Here is an 18,280-nt window from a genome sequence, read left to right on the forward strand (position 1 = left end):
ATTAATCCAACGAACGTTGGGACCTCCAGCCATGGGATATTGGGACTTACGAGGGCCACATGATGATAACAAAAGTGCCGGCCTTACAAAAGTTCCCAGAAACTCAAGAACATTTCACGTTCCCATGAGCTTAAGTGCACCAAAAACAATAAAATAATGAGATAAAAAGACGTCATATTCGCTCGCATCTTTCTCATTTTGCGCACATCAGCATGTTTTTTGTAACCGCACCATGAAATATACACAAATTCTACGCACCGCGTAGGATAAGGAAAATTATAATGCCCAGAGTCAGATGGTGGCAGTTACTTGCCGCCCTGGATTTGCGTTCTGACTATGAGACTCCATTGCTTAATAATGGGTAGTCCCTTAAATTATATATATATATATATATATATATATATGTATATATAACATCGGATATATATATATATATATATATATATATATATATATATATCTCTCTCTCTCTCTCTCTCTCTCTCTCTCTCTCTCTCTCTCTCTCTCTCTCTCTCTCTCCCTTATATGGTATAATATATCATAGAGTATTATACCATATATGACCAATAGAATATGAAATATTATAATAATGATTTAGATACATTTACATGATATATCAATATGATATCTCTATATAGTTTTATTCCCAACCCCACCATCGTCATAACATCATAGGACTATTGCCACGCAACTCTTGGAACACGCAAGCAACAAACACGGGCAAAACATCATCGCGTGCGTGTGTTTTTATTAATATCCGCATTTAACAATAGACATCAAGAGTTGATCGCGAAAGCTGTGTTCATAAAACTTTGCAATTTCGCACCTTCATGACAGTTGGTTGCTGCCAACGACAACTCAGTCAACCGGCACGATGAATTTGCAAATGCAAGGCAGTAATGGCCAATGGACTGATGCAGCAGCATGCGAGTGAGCGTCCAGCCTCACGCCAGCCCGTTCCGCGGGTCCGCCGAGCGCATCCTTAACCTCCCGTCATCAACTCGCCTGCCCGTCCCCTCTCACTGGATCGGCAGGGGTCTGCGAGCCTCCCCCGTCCACCCGGACGAGCCGGCCCGCTCTTCGGTCCGGCGCGGCGTCCCGACCCGGGCTTCAGCGTGGACAGCAGCCCTTCCGCTTGTCCTGGTTCAACATCTGCAGTCGCTTGGCCGCCTCATCCGGATTCTCCTGCAACGCCACCGACAGCCGCTGCTGCTGCAGCGACATCATCGGGTCGAACTGTGCACGGCTGCCGTCCTGGTATTGCAGGGTCGCCGGACCCATGTCCTCGGGGGAGTTTTTGCGGAACACGCGCTGGAACATGCTCTTCCGGCGCACCTGCGGCCCGCCCATGCCCGGCGCGCCCTGCATGCCCTGACCCTGCATGCCCATGTTTCCGTACGGGTTGCCCATAGGGTCGGCGTAGCCCTGAGGCCCTGCCATTCCCTGCATGCCGTACGGCGTCATCTGGCCCTGCGGCACCTGGACGGTGGCCTGGAACGCGCTCATGTTGGCCCGGAACGCCACCTCCCGCAGCCGCTGGTTCTCGCTGCGCAGAAACTGCACCTCCTGCTGGTCCATGGAGCGGGCTCCGCGCTCATTGGCGCACCGCTTCTCCACGTCGATGATCTGAAACAGCAGCACAGCCAGTCCTTGGTGCACAGCACAAAGGTCAGCCCTCCCTTGCTGAACCGGGCTGTGCATCTTTCTAAGTTAGCTGCTACGCGTAGGTATCATATTACCACAGTCGACGTTACACGGGCGCTCTTCATGCTAGCGGTGTTAGATACGGACCTTATTTGGTATCAAACCAGAAATGCACGAAACATTGGATAAGCGGCAGCAAAACCCGTAGTTTGTGGTCAAGGCTATACATATAGCGGTAAATCTTGACTCCTGAGTCATTTTTGTAATGTGTTTCATCACCGGTCTTCGATCTGGTGCACCTATTCATCATGCCACATCTACGTTAACGTGAAAAAGGATGAACGTAAAATGATGAAATTGGAGATGATGACTATATAAAAGTGATTATAGAATAACTTTTGCCGACTTTTTTATAGACCGGACGACAAACGATTGTTTGCAACCCTATGTGTTCTGATTTCCTTGCATTTCAGATTAGGCACCGAATTAGGCGCATTTCTAATAATATCAACGCAAAAAATCCACGTTGAATGCACTACGAAACATCAAACTGACTCGCTCCTTGGCCTGCCGGTGTCGTCTGACCTGCTGCGCGGCCATCCGGAGGCGGGTGCAGAGCTCGGGGGCCTTCACCATGTCTTCGTTCAGCGTCTGCAGCAGCTGCGTAATCTGCACGGACGCCTCGCGCATGGATCCGCAGTCGCCGACCGGCAGGTTAGAAAGGTCCATCTCCAGCCGCTGGATCTGCTCCTTCAAATCCATGTTATCCTGCTCCATCTGCTGTGTTCGGTCCCGCTCCTCCTCCAGTTGATTCCGGATCTCCTGAGCACAGCACACGCGCGCGGGCAGATGCGCCCGACACAGAGCCAGGCACAAGCGACAATACTGGCATTCAGTTTCCCCGTACTTGTCATCTCGAAGGCTGCGGCCATGGACCCGGTATTTTTTGTTGATTACAGTTTTTGATATCCTCTAAAGTTTTTGTTTTGATTAGGCCATGAGGTATTCAGAAACACATAAGAAATCGCATTGCAAATAAGTGTGCTATATGCATGCTTATAAGCTCCCATCTTGATCAGTCTGGTTATAAACTCACCTCTTGATCAGTTTCGTCTTGCTTTTGAGCCTCCTCTAGTTCGTAAATTCGCTCTTGCATGGTCTGTTTTTGGCCGGTGGCCTCTGCCAAATCTTGCTGAACTTGCTGAAGCTGACGGTCTGAATCAGCAGCTGGCTGTGGAAGCATTTTGATTACCTACATTTTGAGGTTGTCATTTATTCATACAACCGCCGGGAATATTCCCAAGCAGACAATTTTGAGATAATGATGTTTGTTTCTCTGTGTACAGAGCTCGATCTGACGCGATCAGTCCCCGAGATGTTTCTCAATTTGAAAAAATGCATCTCTTATCCTCATGTATAAGGCACAGTCAAATGCCTCGGGCTGCTCTTCAAAGCTGAAACTACGGCACAGTTATCATGTTCACTTCGCGCTTGCAAAACTCCAATTACATTGACACGGCGCTAATACAGTCTGACGCTTAACAGCCGCGCATGCCTTACGCTGTTCCTGGTGTCGGAGAAGAAGGTGTTGCAGCGGCAGCGACATGTCCTGTCGGACGACCATCGACGGGTGGGTGGCGGCCGACTGCGCTACAGCCAGGCACAGACAAGTCGGACAGGGGTCAGCCGGTGAACGGGCACGAGTAATCACGCATGTATTCGAGGTGAATACAGTGGCCCTGAGACAACAAGCACTACTTTAGTTGCTTTCTGGTTTCTTTAAAGCGCATAAAAACAAATTTATCGAGGGCATTTATCGGTGTGGAAATGTGAACGCACGTACGTGTACATGTCAAATGCTCTCTGCGGCGTGGGCACAATAAAGGAACTCAGTTGATGCAATGCAATGACACGGGATGCCAGTAACGTCACTGGCACAGCTACCGTACCAACGACACTTGTAGCTTTTCTCCCTGCGAACTTTCTTTGAGCTGAGGGACACATCCTTTGGTTTACTCCAAGCGTTTGTTGGGGAAGGTAGAACAGCTTTGTGCTGCCGATTCATATTGCAAACGGAAAATGGAAGCAGCTTTGCGCAACGTGGACGTTTCTGAGTGCTCCTAAAATTCCAAAATGTTTTTGACAGTTTGGGAATATTGGTATGCATGACATGCAAAGCGTCTAAAATATTGACTGTGCCAACTTCATGCAAGGATCGGACAGATCACTGACGAAGTGTTAATGTTATAAGTGTTAGAACAGATCCCAAGTGTTATACGCCGCAGTAATCAACGCTTCGACCTAATCATACAGCCAAAACGCTAAAACAGCGGAACAAGAACCCAAGCGGTCATCATGCCACACGTCCAATTACCTGAGTGTTCAGAGGCGTCGCCTAGCCTAGCTCGTGTGAGCTCGGCTCCGAATGTCCTCCCGAGGCCGACGCGTATGAGTGCGTGCATACCTTAGTGGCGCGCGCCCGGACGGTGCGTGGCTTGGCCAGCTCGCCAGGTGACGAGGTGCGCGTGACGTCACGGCTCCTCTCCGAGCGGCAGTCACCGCCGTAGCTCTCCAGCCTCTCCAGCTCGGATTGCATCACGTCAAGCCGCTCCTCCATGCTTCGCTGGAGCATACCGTCTGTTTTAGAGTATGTCATGCGCGCGGACGTTCTGAAAGTGGCCATCAAGAACGTGGTGAGGAAGTCATGTAGCTTTCAAAGGATGTACAAAGTGCGACTTAAGTAGCTGTGAAATGTTGGTTATTAGCACCCCTTTTCATTTTACCAGAAGCTGCGCTTGGTAGGAGAAATAGTCAAGAACCTACTACGTCCATCACTCAACAGACATGTACAACAGAATTGCTAATTATGCATGTTTCAACAAGCTAGTAAGATGCACCCAATTCTTCACGGCGCAGATGAAGTGGTTGTCTTGCCTCACCATGAACATGCTCACTAAAAAACCCTGGAGGCTGTCTGCCCGCACTGGGTCAGAAATGCAATGGTCCCTCAAATCACATGTTCCCCAAAGCTATCTATGCTACGGCTTGGATGCTTTTGGGCAATATAATTATCCTACTGCAGCTGTGCTGTAGCGCGACGATTTTGCTTTCCCACACTATAAGATAGTAAACTCAAGTGTTTGACAGGACAGGACAAACATTTATGAACATAACAGCTGACGATGGCATCGTAGCCTTGCTATTTTAAGGTGAAGTATTCAACAATATACAATGAGCATTAAGGCTCATCATCGAGGCTTACCTTCTCCATGAGCATTGTTTCTATAGACATATCTCCGTCTCTTGGATCTGACCGAGACACGTTTGTAGCGGCATCTTGCAGGTCTTTTTCGATTTTATCCAGCTTTTGATGTAGCCGAGCAAAGCTGCTGGGCTCTTGGTTATTATCCCTTCGGCAGCTCATAATACCCTGTATTTTGTCGGGATGGTTAGAAAATCGAATGCCAACGGTCACCTGTTCCCCTTCTGAACATATTTAAGTTGTTAAGGTCAGTGTGTTTAGCTCATCGTCAAGAGTCATTCACACGGCAGATTTTTATATTTTACAATTTTCATTCCGAGGTCAGGCGCCGAGATTCCAGTGCGTCTGAGAGCAATCATGATGATTTCGTGTTCTGAATACAGAAAGCACGAGCGTTTGATACTTTGATACGTTCAGTGAGTGGACGCAAATACTGAATATAATACCTTGTAGTGTCAACACCCGACATTAATATTCAAACAACGTTTTGTTGCCCGCAGGCCATTGGGTCGTTTGCAGGTCATCGCAGTTCGAGGCAAATAGCGAGCACCTAAAGAAACTCTACCTCACCCCGCCAGGGATGGATAGATCAAAAGGCAGGCATTCCATCCAACTGAGCTATCGGGACGAAAAAAAAACATTTGAGCCGCCGGAAATAGGAGATTTTTGCGAGTGCAATTTCCAAGGCTTTCAAGAATATTTAGGAGCCTTGCTTTTCAATAAACGACCTCACCCAATCCGAACTTTCGAAAAGTGTTTGCAAGTTTATAGCTTTGCGACAAGAAGCCATGGATGAGTGGCTTCAAAACCATAACATTGTTCCACCTTTAAGAATTCACGCCTGATTAACTACGTCGTACCAATGTTCCATTGCTGAGCATAATCCACTCACTAACCAACCACGATCAAAAACGTGCTTTATACACGCGAGCTCATTTCCTCTGCGACAATCTCTAATTGCTATCGTGTGCCAATCTGAGTTGGGAATTCTCTGCTAAGTCACTTCACTATTTTTTTTTCAAAACGCCTCGTACGATGTGACTAAAACGCCTACAGCTAGCAACACTGCGCATCGCAGCCACAGCAAACAACGAGCAGCACATTGACAGCATAAGCCCGGATCATGCCATCAGCTGAGCCACTGGTGTCGCCATCTGAGGGGTCTGAGCAGCCCCGACCGCACCTGACCCCTGTCTCATCATGACACCCGACGGCGCCAGGCGTTCGGCGGCGCCGAAGCGGGCGCTGCGGGCCAGCGATCCGCCGCCGGCGGTGGCGCGGCCTGCTGCGACCCGTCTCAACGGTACGAGCCGAGCGCACGCGCTGCGGGATCGACCGGCGCGCGGCCGGAGGGTCGCCCCGTGACGTCAGCGCCTGGCGGCGTCCCAGGCGTCAGCTGCTGCACGCGAGAGCTGGCCGCCAGCCGAGCTGCGACACTGCCGGACGGCCGTGTCGAGCGCCGCGGGACAAGCAGCACGCTGCGGCAGGCGTACTGCGACCGGCGGACAGGCCGGGTCTCGGGAGCGAGCCGGGCCAGCGGCGGGGTGGCTGACAGGTGGGTGACGTGGTGTCGCAGCCGACTTGGTAGGAGAGGTGCATACTGGTGCGTTGCCAAGGCTTGTGGCTTCAGGTGCTGACATATCAGTGACCCTCTCTTTGTTGGGGATTGGAAGCTCACACACGACTTCGGGTAGGCCATTTCGGTCTGTGAATCATGCATCTGGGCTGCCGCTCTTCACTACTCTAAGCTTTTATTGATCTGAACTGAGGCCCTCTGACCTGATCCGACCATTTTGAGCCTTCGCCGAAGCTTGGTTGCACTCCGGTAATGGTCCATTGTTTGGTGTTTATAGCATGTGCTAGATTTCATTGAAGAGCTGGTTGTTCAAACAAGAGACGAGAAGAAGGCGAAAAGGTATGGTCGTTCATAGCCAAAGAGTTTAGGGGTGATTCCCTGTTTCCGTCAGAAATGTATAAACGGAGGTCTATGGCGAGCATATTTCAACATGTTAAAAGATATAGTTTGATGATAAGGTGACAACACATGATATACTACTGCAACTACACGACAACTTCAAGTCACACAGCGTTTGGGCGAGCTTTCTTTGGGTGCGCGCAGCCGGGGGAGATGCGAGGCAGCTCGTGCCCGCGGCTGCAGACGGCGTGAGGGAGATGTGTGACAGAGTGTGTCCGCGGCTGCAGACGGCGTGAGGGAGATGCGAGGCAGCGTGTGTCCGCGGCTGCGGACGGCGTGAGGGAGATGCGAGGCAGCGTGTGTCCGCGGCTGCGGACGGCGTGAGGGAGATGCGAGGCAGCGTGTGTCCGCGGTTGCAGACGGCGTGGAACGGCGTGCACCCTCGGTGCGGGGACACATCTGGCGGCGTATATCCGCGGCGGCGGGAGATGTGCGCGCCCTTGGCAGCAGTTGTGTGAGGGCGTGTGCCAACGGACACAGATTTGGGAGGGCGTATGCTGGCGGCCGTACGTGTGCAACAGACTGGTGGACGTGAACTCGCTAGGGACACCATGCATTGGAAGATTGGACATGACCCCGGGCTGATGCGTTAGAACTAACTAGGAGCTTGCTTACTATAGATTTTGAGGCCAGACTCGAGTTCGACTTGAGCTGTTTCGTGAACTGAGTTCCGTCACATAACTGGTAAATGCTATGAGCTAAATCGTGAGCCCATCACTTGCAGCTTGAGTTCGACTTGAGTCTTGCCAGTGAGCCTTGTATCTCAAAGCAAAATAGTAACATGAGGAAACATAGCACGCTCCAGAAAAATCCACAACTCATTTCAGCGTGTTAAAATCAACAGCATGCAATATTAGCTGAAAGCTCTTTATAAAATCGGCACACAGTTTGTTATTGTAATTCCTAGGCAGCAATCACCATATTCCTGTTCCTGATTTAAAGTTTTTTTTTGTATCAGCTAGGAGCCAGGGATATTACATGGCACAGACATCCTGCATGGAGCTACACTAATAGGTCCAGGTCATAAGCGCCAGCTAGAATGTGCTGGCCAGAAACTGAGACTAGAGGGAGCTGGTTGGTAATGGTTCAAAGGAAAGGTATGCTTGCTGCACTATTTGCCAGATTTAAACCACAAATTTTCCACTATGCCAGTTGTACATTGTTTCCATGCTATTATGTATATGTATGTCTAAATGTATATATGCATATATATATATATATATATATATATATATATATATATATATATATATATATATATAATTTATGTATACATACATATATGCATGTATATACGTATATATATATATATATATATATATCTATATATATATATATATATATATCTCTCTCTCTCTCTCTCTCTCTCTCTCTCTCTCTCTCTCTCTCTCTCTCTCTCTCTCTCTCTCTCTCTCTCAAATGAGTAGTCAGGCAACGAGCTAGAGCTGAGTCGGATCATTTTATTTCGCAAGCCGCATGAGTCATGAGCCAAATGATTTAACGCAAGCGATGAGTCTGAACTAGACTAAATGAAACAATTTGGAACGGCTTTGAGTCATTAGCTGAACCGAATCCCGCAGTATGTGAGCCGGTCCTGCGTCGGAACACACGTCTGTCTACAGCCCCACGGACTTCCACTGCGCCGTCCTGTCTCCATTTAACGTAAAGCTCAGCTTTCTGATGTACTTTATGCGCCGGTCTGTCGATCGTGTTGTGTTTGGCGCGGAGCGTTCCTGCGGGGCTGCGCTGCCTTCTGTCTTATCTCGCACTCTAACACATACATGTTCAGAAGCATCTACATACAGCTGCTCAGTGCCCAATCTTACTTGTCAAAGTTTTTTATTGGCTCATTGAGGAGGCACACCTCCCGAGCATAGCGCCGTGTCTGATGTACCATAACGCAAGTCCTCGGTGTCGAATTGACACCAACTACGGCCGCGGGCAGCCCTGCCCAGTCGCGGCATCCCGTCCGGCCCGGCCCGCCTGACTCGGCCGCCATGTTGCCGGCAGGCAGAACGATGTCAGCCGGCGAGGACGAGGTGGTGTGCGCGCTGGGCGCCATCGGCCGCTGGCAGGTGCAGCTCTCCGTGCTGGTCTCGCTGGTCGGCCTGCTGTGCGGCTGGCAGGTACTGGGCGTGGTCTTCCTGGCGCCGCCCACCGACCACTGGTGCGCGCCGCCAGAGGGCACTGGCTGCGGCAGCCCCGGCGCCCCCGGCGCCCTCTGCACGCCCGAGCAGTGGAGGGCGGCCGCGGTACCGCTGGAACTCAGGGTGAGAGGCCGGGCCGAAACGCTGCCGTCGCTCGGAGCGGGGCTGGGTGGTGGGCATGTGCATGTCGTGAGGAGTATCACTGCAGTCCGGTATGAATGTCCAGACCGCAGTAATACTACAGCTCGGATCGATACCCCCACTCGGAGGAGTGCTGAAACTTGTGATAGTTACTCCGGACCGGGAGGGGGGGGGGGGGTTGAGAGGTACTCCGGACCAGTGGAGGTCGGCGGCAGCACCAACGCAGCTCAGGGTGGGCATGCTGCACCGGCTGTACTGCCCTCGTATGCGCCATCGCCACGCGTGCGACGGCAGCGCTGTCTAGTGATGGACATTTGTGTTGGCAGGATGGAGCGGAAGCCAAATCCCAATGCCTCGCCTTCTCCTGGGATGCAAATACTGTGATGCCTGAGGTGAACGTTACTGTGCCTTGCAGCGCGTGGCATTATGATACCACGGAATACACGAGCAACCTCATCATTGAGGTAAGATGAGTGCACCGCCGGTTTTTACTTAGTGTGTAAGTGATCAGGCTCAGTCCAGTTATTTTCGAAATCCATCTAAACTATCCAAGTTTACGTGACTTGCCTTTACAAACATCGCTATCCGTTACAAACTTTTCTGGCAACGCCATGTCATGTTTAGTCTTCGAGATGCTGTGATGGTAGGGCTGTGCACAAGCTGGAAACAGACCGGGGTCAGAAAACCGAGCGCTAATATCAACACTCCCACAATACTTCTCTGGTTCCGGTGGTTTATTGGCACATCTGTTCTTTCAGTGGGATCTGGTTTGCGAGCAAGAGTGGCTGCAGATGGTGGTGAAGGGCATCTACATGATCGGCATCATGTTCGGTGTCTTGACCTGGGGTGTGTTCGCAGACAAGTGAGTCCAAGCTTAGGGAAAAATGTCACCTGCATCGCAACATCTCAGCCTATCTAGGATGAGGCGACAGGGAGGCATTCAGAAATGTTTGGCCTTCCTGCTGCGCTTCTATCTTCTGGTGTTGTTTAGATGATGAGCCTTTATAGTGTTAGATCGCCTAGCACGCAGCTGGATGCCCTAACGATGTAGGCACGCCGTTGTGACGTCGGAAGTCCTATAGAAGCGAGGCGCCACTGGCCGAGCAAGCAGCCGCGTCAGGTGGCGGCCGCAACATTTCACCATCTCATCGACCGTGTGCCCAACGGTGCCGTTCATTACGGCGTCACAGAGACACACCCTCCTGTCAGGCTGTTCGCCGGCGAAATAGCTCCATTCAACCCCCTGGTTTAGTCGCACCGTATTGATTACGCAGTTCGCATCTGCAGGATGGAAGGTAGTTCTGCGCGGTCGGAGACGACCTCAATGCGCCATTAGTACAGGCTCTGGGACCTGGCCCATGAGCCGCTGTCATCACATCCAATGAGTCTTTGTTTGCTCGCAGCTTCTCTGACACCGTCAAACACAAATAGCTTCTCGGCACACCGTTTGACACCGTCAGCTTCTCGGACACATCGTCGGGCACCGCCAGAGAGGTGGCCAGCACACACTGTACATACTGTGTACCGTAAACGTACATCCACCATGACGTTCGCAGGTACGGCCGGCGGCCTGCACTTCTGGTTTGCCTGGCGCTCAACTTCGTGTGCTCGGTGGCCACGACCGCCTCCACCAGCGTCGAGATGTTCCTCTTTCTCCGCTTCTCCTCCGCCTTCTTCGGGATCGGCATGTACACGACCGGCTTCGTCATGTGTAAGTTGACCGCGGTACGCCTCGGGCTGCACCGTAATGATGGTGGTCTGCTTTGGCCTTAGCAGAACAGTGTCAAAAACGTGTGACTGAGAATACCTGTTGGAGAGGACGTGCAACTGGGAAGACAAAAAACTGACTGCGTTTTTATCTTTTCCGATAGCAGTCAGTTTGCAACCGTAATTATGTACTTGCAAATATCTGAATGACTCGCCATCATTGTGCCGTAAGCCGCTGCGATACAAAATTCATTTCTAGACTGTGTAGACATTGTAATACTATGACATTAACGTACGGGTCATCGTCATCGATGCGTCAGAGCTATGTGTTTGATGAATAGTATCAGGCAGTAACAAACTTCGGTAGAGGCAGCTGGGCGCGTTGAGGTGAAATGTTAGTCGCGTATCTCTGTTGCAGGACCTGTCCCCCAGAAAACCTATGGAGTTTGCGCATGCTCGTGATGGATTCGTGAGCAATGATACAAACTGGCGGTTAACAGGCAGTTCAGATTTCCCGCGCCGGGCTTGACTATTTGTGAAAATGTGAACAAGAGTTTGTGTCTGAAAACGGCTTGCATCCGGAAACGGAAAACGAAAAGGGAACATACCCACCACTGGCGACATCAGACAAATGTTTGACTTACGCCAACCTCATGACATATTAACACGGTGCATAAACCTCATCCAGGCAGCAAGAGAAAAGTTTTTCAGAGCTCATGCTGCCTGCTCCCTTTTCAGAGCTCACCTTGCATGTTGTGGCCTGCTCATGTGTTCAAGCCATTCGTTTTGCTTCCGCTCCGTGTCGTTGGAGAGTAATCTTCCCATCCTACACATATTACCGCGGGCTGAAATAAGAACCCAAGGTTTGAATTCAAAGTATGGTACCGCAGTAGAAATTGTGCAAAGTGTAACGTGTCATACTTGCTCGTACGTCACTTCGGCGTACGCAAACTCTTGCTGGCCCATTGTCCGTGTTTTCAAATGAGGAGAACTGCAGTGGTCTCGGCCCGGGCATTGGCGAATGCGGCTGTTTCTCGTGGTCTCCTTTGAACTTCCCGACCCCTGAGCCGGGTCACAACCCGTGACCTCTCGACCCCTTAGCCGCGTCACAACCTGTGACTTGCCGACCCCCGAGCTGCGTCACAACCCGTACAGTTCAGCCCGCTGATGATCCGATGAACTGCAGCCATGGAGTTGATCGGGGACAAGTGGCGTTCACTGCTGGGCATCACCTACTGTCTGCCGCTTTCCTTCGGCTTCATCACACTGGGTGGCATGGCCTACCTCATCCGCGACTGGAGGACGCTGCAGCTGGTCACCTCGCTGCCTGGCCTGCTGTTCGTCTCCTTCTACTGGTGAGGGGTCATGGACGACCGCAATCATATCACGGAGTTGTCAGAGACCGAGCGTGTGTTGCGCATCGAGACCCTGATGTCAAGTTTGACTGCCGAGTGCTCTGTTTGCTGCCATGAACAACGAACATGAGATGACGTATCGATGACACTGAATGTTGATCGTTTCACGTGAGGAGGGCTGTCTCGCCACGTTGCTGAGCGAAGCGAAGTTGCGTTGTTAATGGCGGTGTTTCTGCTTCCCTAGGCTTGTGCCCGAGTCCCCGCGGTGGCTGCTCTCAAAGGGCAGGGTTTCAGAGGCTAGAAACATATTGGAAAGCATATGTAAATACAACGGCAGAGCGCCGCTGGAGAAATTCCCAGAAGCAGAGGTTTGCGATTCGTCTCTCAAAAGGGTTTTCATATTTGTTTACCTGACTTATCCAATAAAATGAGCTTGCCTTTCTACGCTGTTGTGACTTCGTCGTACTGAACTATGAGCCACGCAATGAGCATGACCTTTGCATTCTGAAGACGTGCTCTCGTAAATCTCTGAGTCATCTTAGCAGTTGCTGTGCTGGGGGAGTATCGAGATTGTGCACACCATGCTCAGGACCAACTGATTTCAGTCGTCCAGTGACGAGAAACCACCCGTTGAGGAGGGCTTCCTGAACGTGCTGCGCAGTCCCAAGACCGCGGCGCTGTTCCTCTGCCTCTTCTTCTGCTGGCTGGTGAACAGTATGGTTTTCTACGGCATTACTCTCAACGCCGGCGACTTTGGTGGAAACATCTACTTAAACGCCAGTCTCGGAGGTGGGCGGAAAATCCGGGGCAGCTGGAGGAACTGGCCACGGTGCGTTGCCCACTATCATCGTCATGCTGACATAGCCGCCTGAGCTTCTCGAAATATGTTTCCGAACCACATCAAGTCAGTTCTGTTCACTATCAGAGGTGCTTACTGCCTACCCTTATACCTGCAATCTACGTGCCAATTCATGTTCCATCAGTGGGATTTTTTCTCTGGGCTCACAGCTCTCCGCACTGACACATTTTCCACGTCGGTGCAGCTTAACGGAAGCACTTCGCGCAAGATTCCTCCAGGAAAGCGCGGCCTGCGAGCACCTTACCGTTGCCCTTCACCGCCAGGCGTGGTCGAGATTCCCGCCCTCGTCACCTGCGCCTACGCCATCTACCGGCTGGGACGACGCGCTCCGATAAGCATAAACATGGTGGGCGCCGGCGTTGCCTGTCTGCTCACGCTCGCCTATCAGAAAGGTCAGCTGAATGTCCGCCGCGCCGGCCGGGCGTCCGGCGGGCTGTTGTTCCCCAGATAGTCGGGGACTCTTACTTGGCCAGTGGGGCGCTCGGTGGTCGGCACTGTTGTCAGCTCGTCAGCACAACACCCAGTTCACGGCGCGTTCGCTTGCTGACCGGAACTGCACACAACGCAAGTGTAGGGCCCAGCAGGGTGTTTATGGTCTACGGTCGAGGGTACATTAAGAGGCATCAGCTATGCGTGGGTCCAATATGACATGCTGTGTGGATGTTTGGATTGATGGCTGCGATAAAAGGTCCCCCAAGCACACCTGGGCATGTTCCCTGCATTCATTTTCACAAGCTCGTACTATCTGCGAGTCATGTGATCGTAAGCACGTAACGCGCGTCCCAACAAAGTGTCAGACCTCCCAAACACCAGAACTGGCCCAGCCTGCCACGTATCACCGCGCACGCCGCCGAGCGCAAGCCGCGCAAAAACACAGCGTCTGTGGGGATCAGTTGAGCCAGGGTTCAACTGAGCCGAGGTCGCCCGCCCCGCCCCGCAGGTGAGTACTCGCACGACTGGCCGATCGTCTGTCTGGCCATGATGGGCCGGTTCTGCATCACGGCCTCCTTCTCCACCATCTACATCTTTACGGCCGAGGTGTTCCCGACGTCGGTGCGCAACACCTGCCTGGCCAGCTGCTCGGTCGGCTCCCGAGTGGGCGGCGTGCTGGCGCCCTTCCTGGCGCTGCTGGTACGGGCGCCGCTCCGGGCGCGCGCCGCTCGCTCCTCTGGCGTGTACTCGTGTACCTCCGGTCATGTACCAGCGCACCATACGGGGTTCGCGTGGCAGTCCAATGCCGTCTCGCTGTCCGAAGCACATTGTTGAGTACGATAGTGGAGGTGAATTGTTTGTTGTTCCTTTCCGATTGGGCGTTGCTAGGAGAGCCACATCTGGTACATGCGTTATTAGCCCGGCAGTTAAACAGCCGGTCAATCCGTTGATGTCATTTATGAAATAAGTCACGACTGGCTTCACACGTCAGACGCATTTCAGTTGCAGACGCCGTTTGCATCGCTCAACCCTATTGATTTCTGCCAATTTAATGCTTGGTTTGGGAGCTCAGCCAAAAATAGTCCAGACATAACGTGCCTGAACGAAGAGCAGCTCTGGACCATAATGTCAGTTATCGACCATAACCAGCGGCCACGGCCGGTTGCAGAAGGACGCCATCCACCCAGCCGTGCCCGTACTGCTGTTCGGCGGGTCGGCCATCTTGTCCGGCCTGAGCGTGCTCCTGCTGCCGGAGACGGCCGGCCGACCGCTGCCCGAGGTGCTGGCTGACCTGACCGCGCCCGCCCGCCGCCGCCGCTCCGACACGTACGTACGCTCTACCGGAATATGCCGCGATATTCAGGGGGCTTCCATTCACAGCAAATATTTTCCTTTCCGCTGTAAAAACTGTGTTCTCGTCCGTAACCGGCACAACAACTGCCTAGGTCACATCCCCGTCATAGGTCAAGTAAACGCACATGTTTCACCCAAATTTTGCAAAATTAAAATGATTTTATGTTTACTGCACAGGTGGAGTATTACCATATTGCCATATGTTGCGATTCTTCATCGCCCTTTTTAGCTAGTTTTTAGTAGATGTGCGGACCATGTTAACCATAAAGGCTGGACAGCTATCACTAGACCGCGCACGATAGCTGAAGACGAGGGCAACTCAACAAAAACAGCCGTCATGGTTTGAGTCTGTACTTTCACTTTTCTAAACCGGTTTCATTTCTCACCCTTCCCTGACCGCACTCGGAGCCGAGGGCAAGTTTCCTTGCAAAACCTGTCTTCACCTACGACATGATTCCTCCGAGTGTTAGAAAACGCTTTTTGCTGTAAATTGTTCTTCTGCTGTTGGCATGCCCGGAACACACCCCCTTTCTTCTCACAGTAGACCTTTGCGTCACACAACAGTGGAGAGCCAAATACGGCGTTGCTATTTTCGTGAACACCCAAATGATATACTTTCAATACATTTGAAGGCGTTGTCCCTGTAATAAATTGTGCTAGTTGAGGTATCTATCAGGCATCAGATATCACGTGTCTCTTAAAAGTTTACAAATGGAACTAAAAGATGGGACGATTGCTTGTGCATCATGTTTGCTGAAATTATGTTGTGTGTTTTTCATGTTTTGTTCGCGATATTGTGGTGTCTGAGATTGCACAGAGTCGAGAGGCCGTACCGTGTTGCTTGACACGCGGCCGGGGTGTGGGGAGGGAGGGGGGGGGGGGGCGTTGTGTGCTTGGCGGCGCAGCGTGCTGCAGGGGGGCACTTGTCACTTTAAGCCAATGGGCAGCAGCCAGCGCATCGGTCACCAGCGGAGTGGAGTACGCTGGGCCGGGCCGAGGGAGTCAGGTGTGGACCGAGGGACGAAGCGTTGCAAAGAGGCCTGTTGAGTAATGCTGCGTTCTCTTTGTTATTCGTTGAACTCAAAATCTCACGCTGTGTCAAGCTGTTGCGTTTAGTTGAATCATGAGCGGACGTAGAGTGGGGCGAGGAGGGACTACAATTATCTTGTACGTTAATACGTATCATGTGCGCCGGGAGTTTTACCTATTTAGGTGTTCACAAATAAACTAGTCAGATCTTTGATGTAGCTGCAATACAAGTGACGCTATAGTGAACTGAAAACGAGCCATGAATGTCGTCCGTTTCCATGAAAGATAAGGTCACAGGGTAAAATTTAGCGCTCTGTGTAAAAGTTTTGAGTTATTCCTTGCATGTCCCGCCCAATTTTGTGTTCTGTTGAATTTTCCGGTTCTTGGTGATATTAACCCACAACTAGTATGCTAGTAAGTTGTAAATTGTGTGGCATCTTGTTAACACTTCATATTTAAATGGGACGGCTTTGGCCCAGCTATTAAGGACAACTTGCTAGACCTGCGAACATTATCAACGCTTTATCTGAGAAGCAATATAGCCATTAAAATAGAAACAGCGGGTCACGTACTTGTGTGAATGGTTGCATAGCTTTATGTGAGACCTGTGGAAACACCTGTTGACTTTTTCCCCCTCCACAGGGATGAAGAAAATCTTTCGGAAGAAGCAAGTCCCATCGACGTGTGAAAATGACATCTAACGTCTGGTGTCCTTGTCGACGTTCGAAATCACGTGTGTAACGGAGTGAATCTGTCAAAATGACTAATCAAGGGGTTTTGTAGGGTTTTACGCATTTTTAGCCTATGTATCTTTATTTCCGGCATCCGGAAAGCGCTCCGTTAGCTTACAGCACAGCCCCGTCTCGCGCAGCAAGTCCTCGTCTGGTATGCATCGGCACTGTAGCCATAGCATTATTACGGCGCGACTGAAACAATCAGTCATGTGATTCTACATGTGCATCCGTCTACCATTTGAAATGCAGTGGTGGCCTAATATCTTGTGATTTCTCCTGTTTTTAAGCTGTTTGGAAGGAGACCTTAAGCAGCCAGAAAAGCTCGAAGAGGAAGCGCCGCTCGCACGTGATGGCGACGCTTGTGCAGGGTTGATGCGGTGCGCTAGGACTCTTGCTGGCTTCTTCCGCCCTGGAAGGCCTGAATCACACGATGCCGTACTCTAGGACCACAATCTCCTGACGAGACCGTGGTGAACAGTTTGGGAGCATATGATGCAATGGTCGAAACGTGATACCGGGATTGAGTGCTTATGGACAGGGTGTGCATTTGTTCGCGTTCTAGCAAGGATGCCAGATTCTGGAACTCACTCGAACTCTATGGTTCTGGCCCATGTCATTCAATGATTACCATGATGTGATTGGTGAATGCGACCAGTAAACCAGTGAATCACCACCGAACTGAGCACAACATTGTTTAAAATTATCTGGATAGCGGTAAAGCGGATTGCATTAGAAGTTGTCATGGCAATATAGACAGGTAAATGCATTTGTCATCTTCGAGAAACTAGTGTGCATGTGTGTCTTAGTCACTTGCGCGTGTGTGTTCCCTTTTGCTGGCCAGATCAGTGGCCCGTTTACGCGATCGGTTTAGGTGGCAGCTCTGGCTGATCGACTACAGTATCTAATGGTCTGGAGCTCCTTGGTGCCAATCTGGCAGTGAAATCCGCAGCCACCTCGCTCACTCTCCTGAGTTTGTGTTTTACGGGACTGTTGCATTACACCGTGTTCAATGGTGTCAAATGAACAGCTCTCAACATGGTTTGAAAGTTATGTTCTGCGTCGAAATAGCGAATCGTTTTATTTGCTGTAACGCCTGGCTCCACACAGCTGTGTAGCACACAGAAAGGGTTGTGCGCTGAACTGCATTACGTTTATAGCAAAATATTCAGACTTCGAAGAAGTTAAACTCCCGTAAACCATGAACGTAGCAGGACCTGGTCATAGCGATGAAAATTGTCAGTAGGCAATGCATACTTGTGACTGGATGGATAGTGTAGGTAGAGGGAGAATGTAACCTTGGCCGGTGTGTACGTCATACGCATTTCGCATCGGCAGCGTGAAATACAGCTCTTCTCGGCTGGCGATGTTTTTTTTTTTAGCGCGCGCCCGGATGGTCGGTTGAACACGACGCCGTCCGGGTGGAGAGGGGGGGGGGGGGGGGGAGTGAAAAAATTGACCCCCTGATATCTAGAGAATAAGTTGGCCGGAGACACCAAATTCACAGAATATATAGGCATGTTATCTCTAATGTCAAATTTGTAGACCCCTAAGTCATGATATTTGAGTCAAGCAGGCTTAAACGAGGCGAAACGTTATGTTGGTGTGCGAAGTTCCAGTGGACCTCCTAATGCAGCTTCCACTA

At 51.0% G+C, this 18,280-nt stretch overlaps 2 protein-coding genes across 6 annotated transcripts; one reads left to right on the forward strand and one right to left on the reverse strand.

The window, feature by feature from the left end:
• Window positions 1-731: 731 nt before the first annotated feature.
• Window positions 732-5,238, reverse strand: LOC119101109 (ankyrin repeat domain-containing protein 26). Of its 3 annotated transcripts, none has more exons than XM_037224379.1 (6): window positions 4,907-5,238; window positions 4,109-4,267; window positions 3,205-3,294; window positions 2,741-2,875; window positions 2,230-2,466; window positions 732-1,626 (listed from the first exon to the last, which is right to left on the reverse strand). In XM_037224379.1, exons 1-6 carry the CDS (start codon window positions 5,066-5,068, stop codon window positions 1,111-1,113), a joined length of 1,299 nt encoding a protein of 432 aa, XP_037080274.1. In that variant the 5' UTR covers window positions 5,069-5,238; the 3' UTR covers window positions 732-1,110. The 3 variants fall into 3 exon arrangements, with proteins under 3 accessions (XP_037080274.1, XP_037080276.1, XP_037080275.1); XM_037224381.1 differs by having other exon boundaries at window positions 3,205-3,289; window positions 4,109-4,313; XM_037224380.1 differs by having other exon boundaries at window positions 4,109-4,313.
• Window positions 5,239-6,380: 1,142 nt separating this feature from the next.
• On the forward strand, window positions 6,381-18,003 carry LOC119101219 (organic cation transporter protein). 3 transcript variants are annotated; one of them, XM_037224516.1, is made up of 13 exons: window positions 6,381-6,461; window positions 8,892-9,151; window positions 9,496-9,633; window positions 9,928-10,031; window positions 10,726-10,880; window positions 12,063-12,231; window positions 12,476-12,599; window positions 12,837-13,020; window positions 13,354-13,482; window positions 14,031-14,221; window positions 14,691-14,848; window positions 16,547-16,637; window positions 16,926-18,003. In XM_037224516.1, the coding sequence occupies exons 2-12, from the start codon at window positions 8,900-8,902 to the stop codon at window positions 16,590-16,592; spliced, it is 1,650 nt and encodes a 549-aa protein (XP_037080411.1). In that variant the 5' UTR covers window positions 6,381-6,461; window positions 8,892-8,899; the 3' UTR covers window positions 16,593-16,637; window positions 16,926-18,003. The 3 variants fall into 3 exon arrangements, with proteins under 3 accessions (XP_037080411.1, XP_037080410.1, XP_037080412.1); XM_037224515.1 differs by having other exon boundaries at window positions 16,547-18,003; XM_037224517.1 differs by lacking the exon at window positions 14,031-14,221 and having other exon boundaries at window positions 16,547-18,003.
• Window positions 18,004-18,280: the final 277 nt, after the last annotated feature.

This window comes from Pollicipes pollicipes, unplaced genomic scaffold (genome assembly GCF_011947565.3).
Source record: "Pollicipes pollicipes isolate AB1234 unplaced genomic scaffold, Ppol_2.1 Scaffold_4881;HRSCAF=5763_pilon_pilon_pilon, whole genome shotgun sequence".
Taxonomy (NCBI): Eukaryota; Metazoa; Arthropoda; class Thecostraca; order Pollicipedomorpha; family Pollicipedidae; genus Pollicipes; species Pollicipes pollicipes.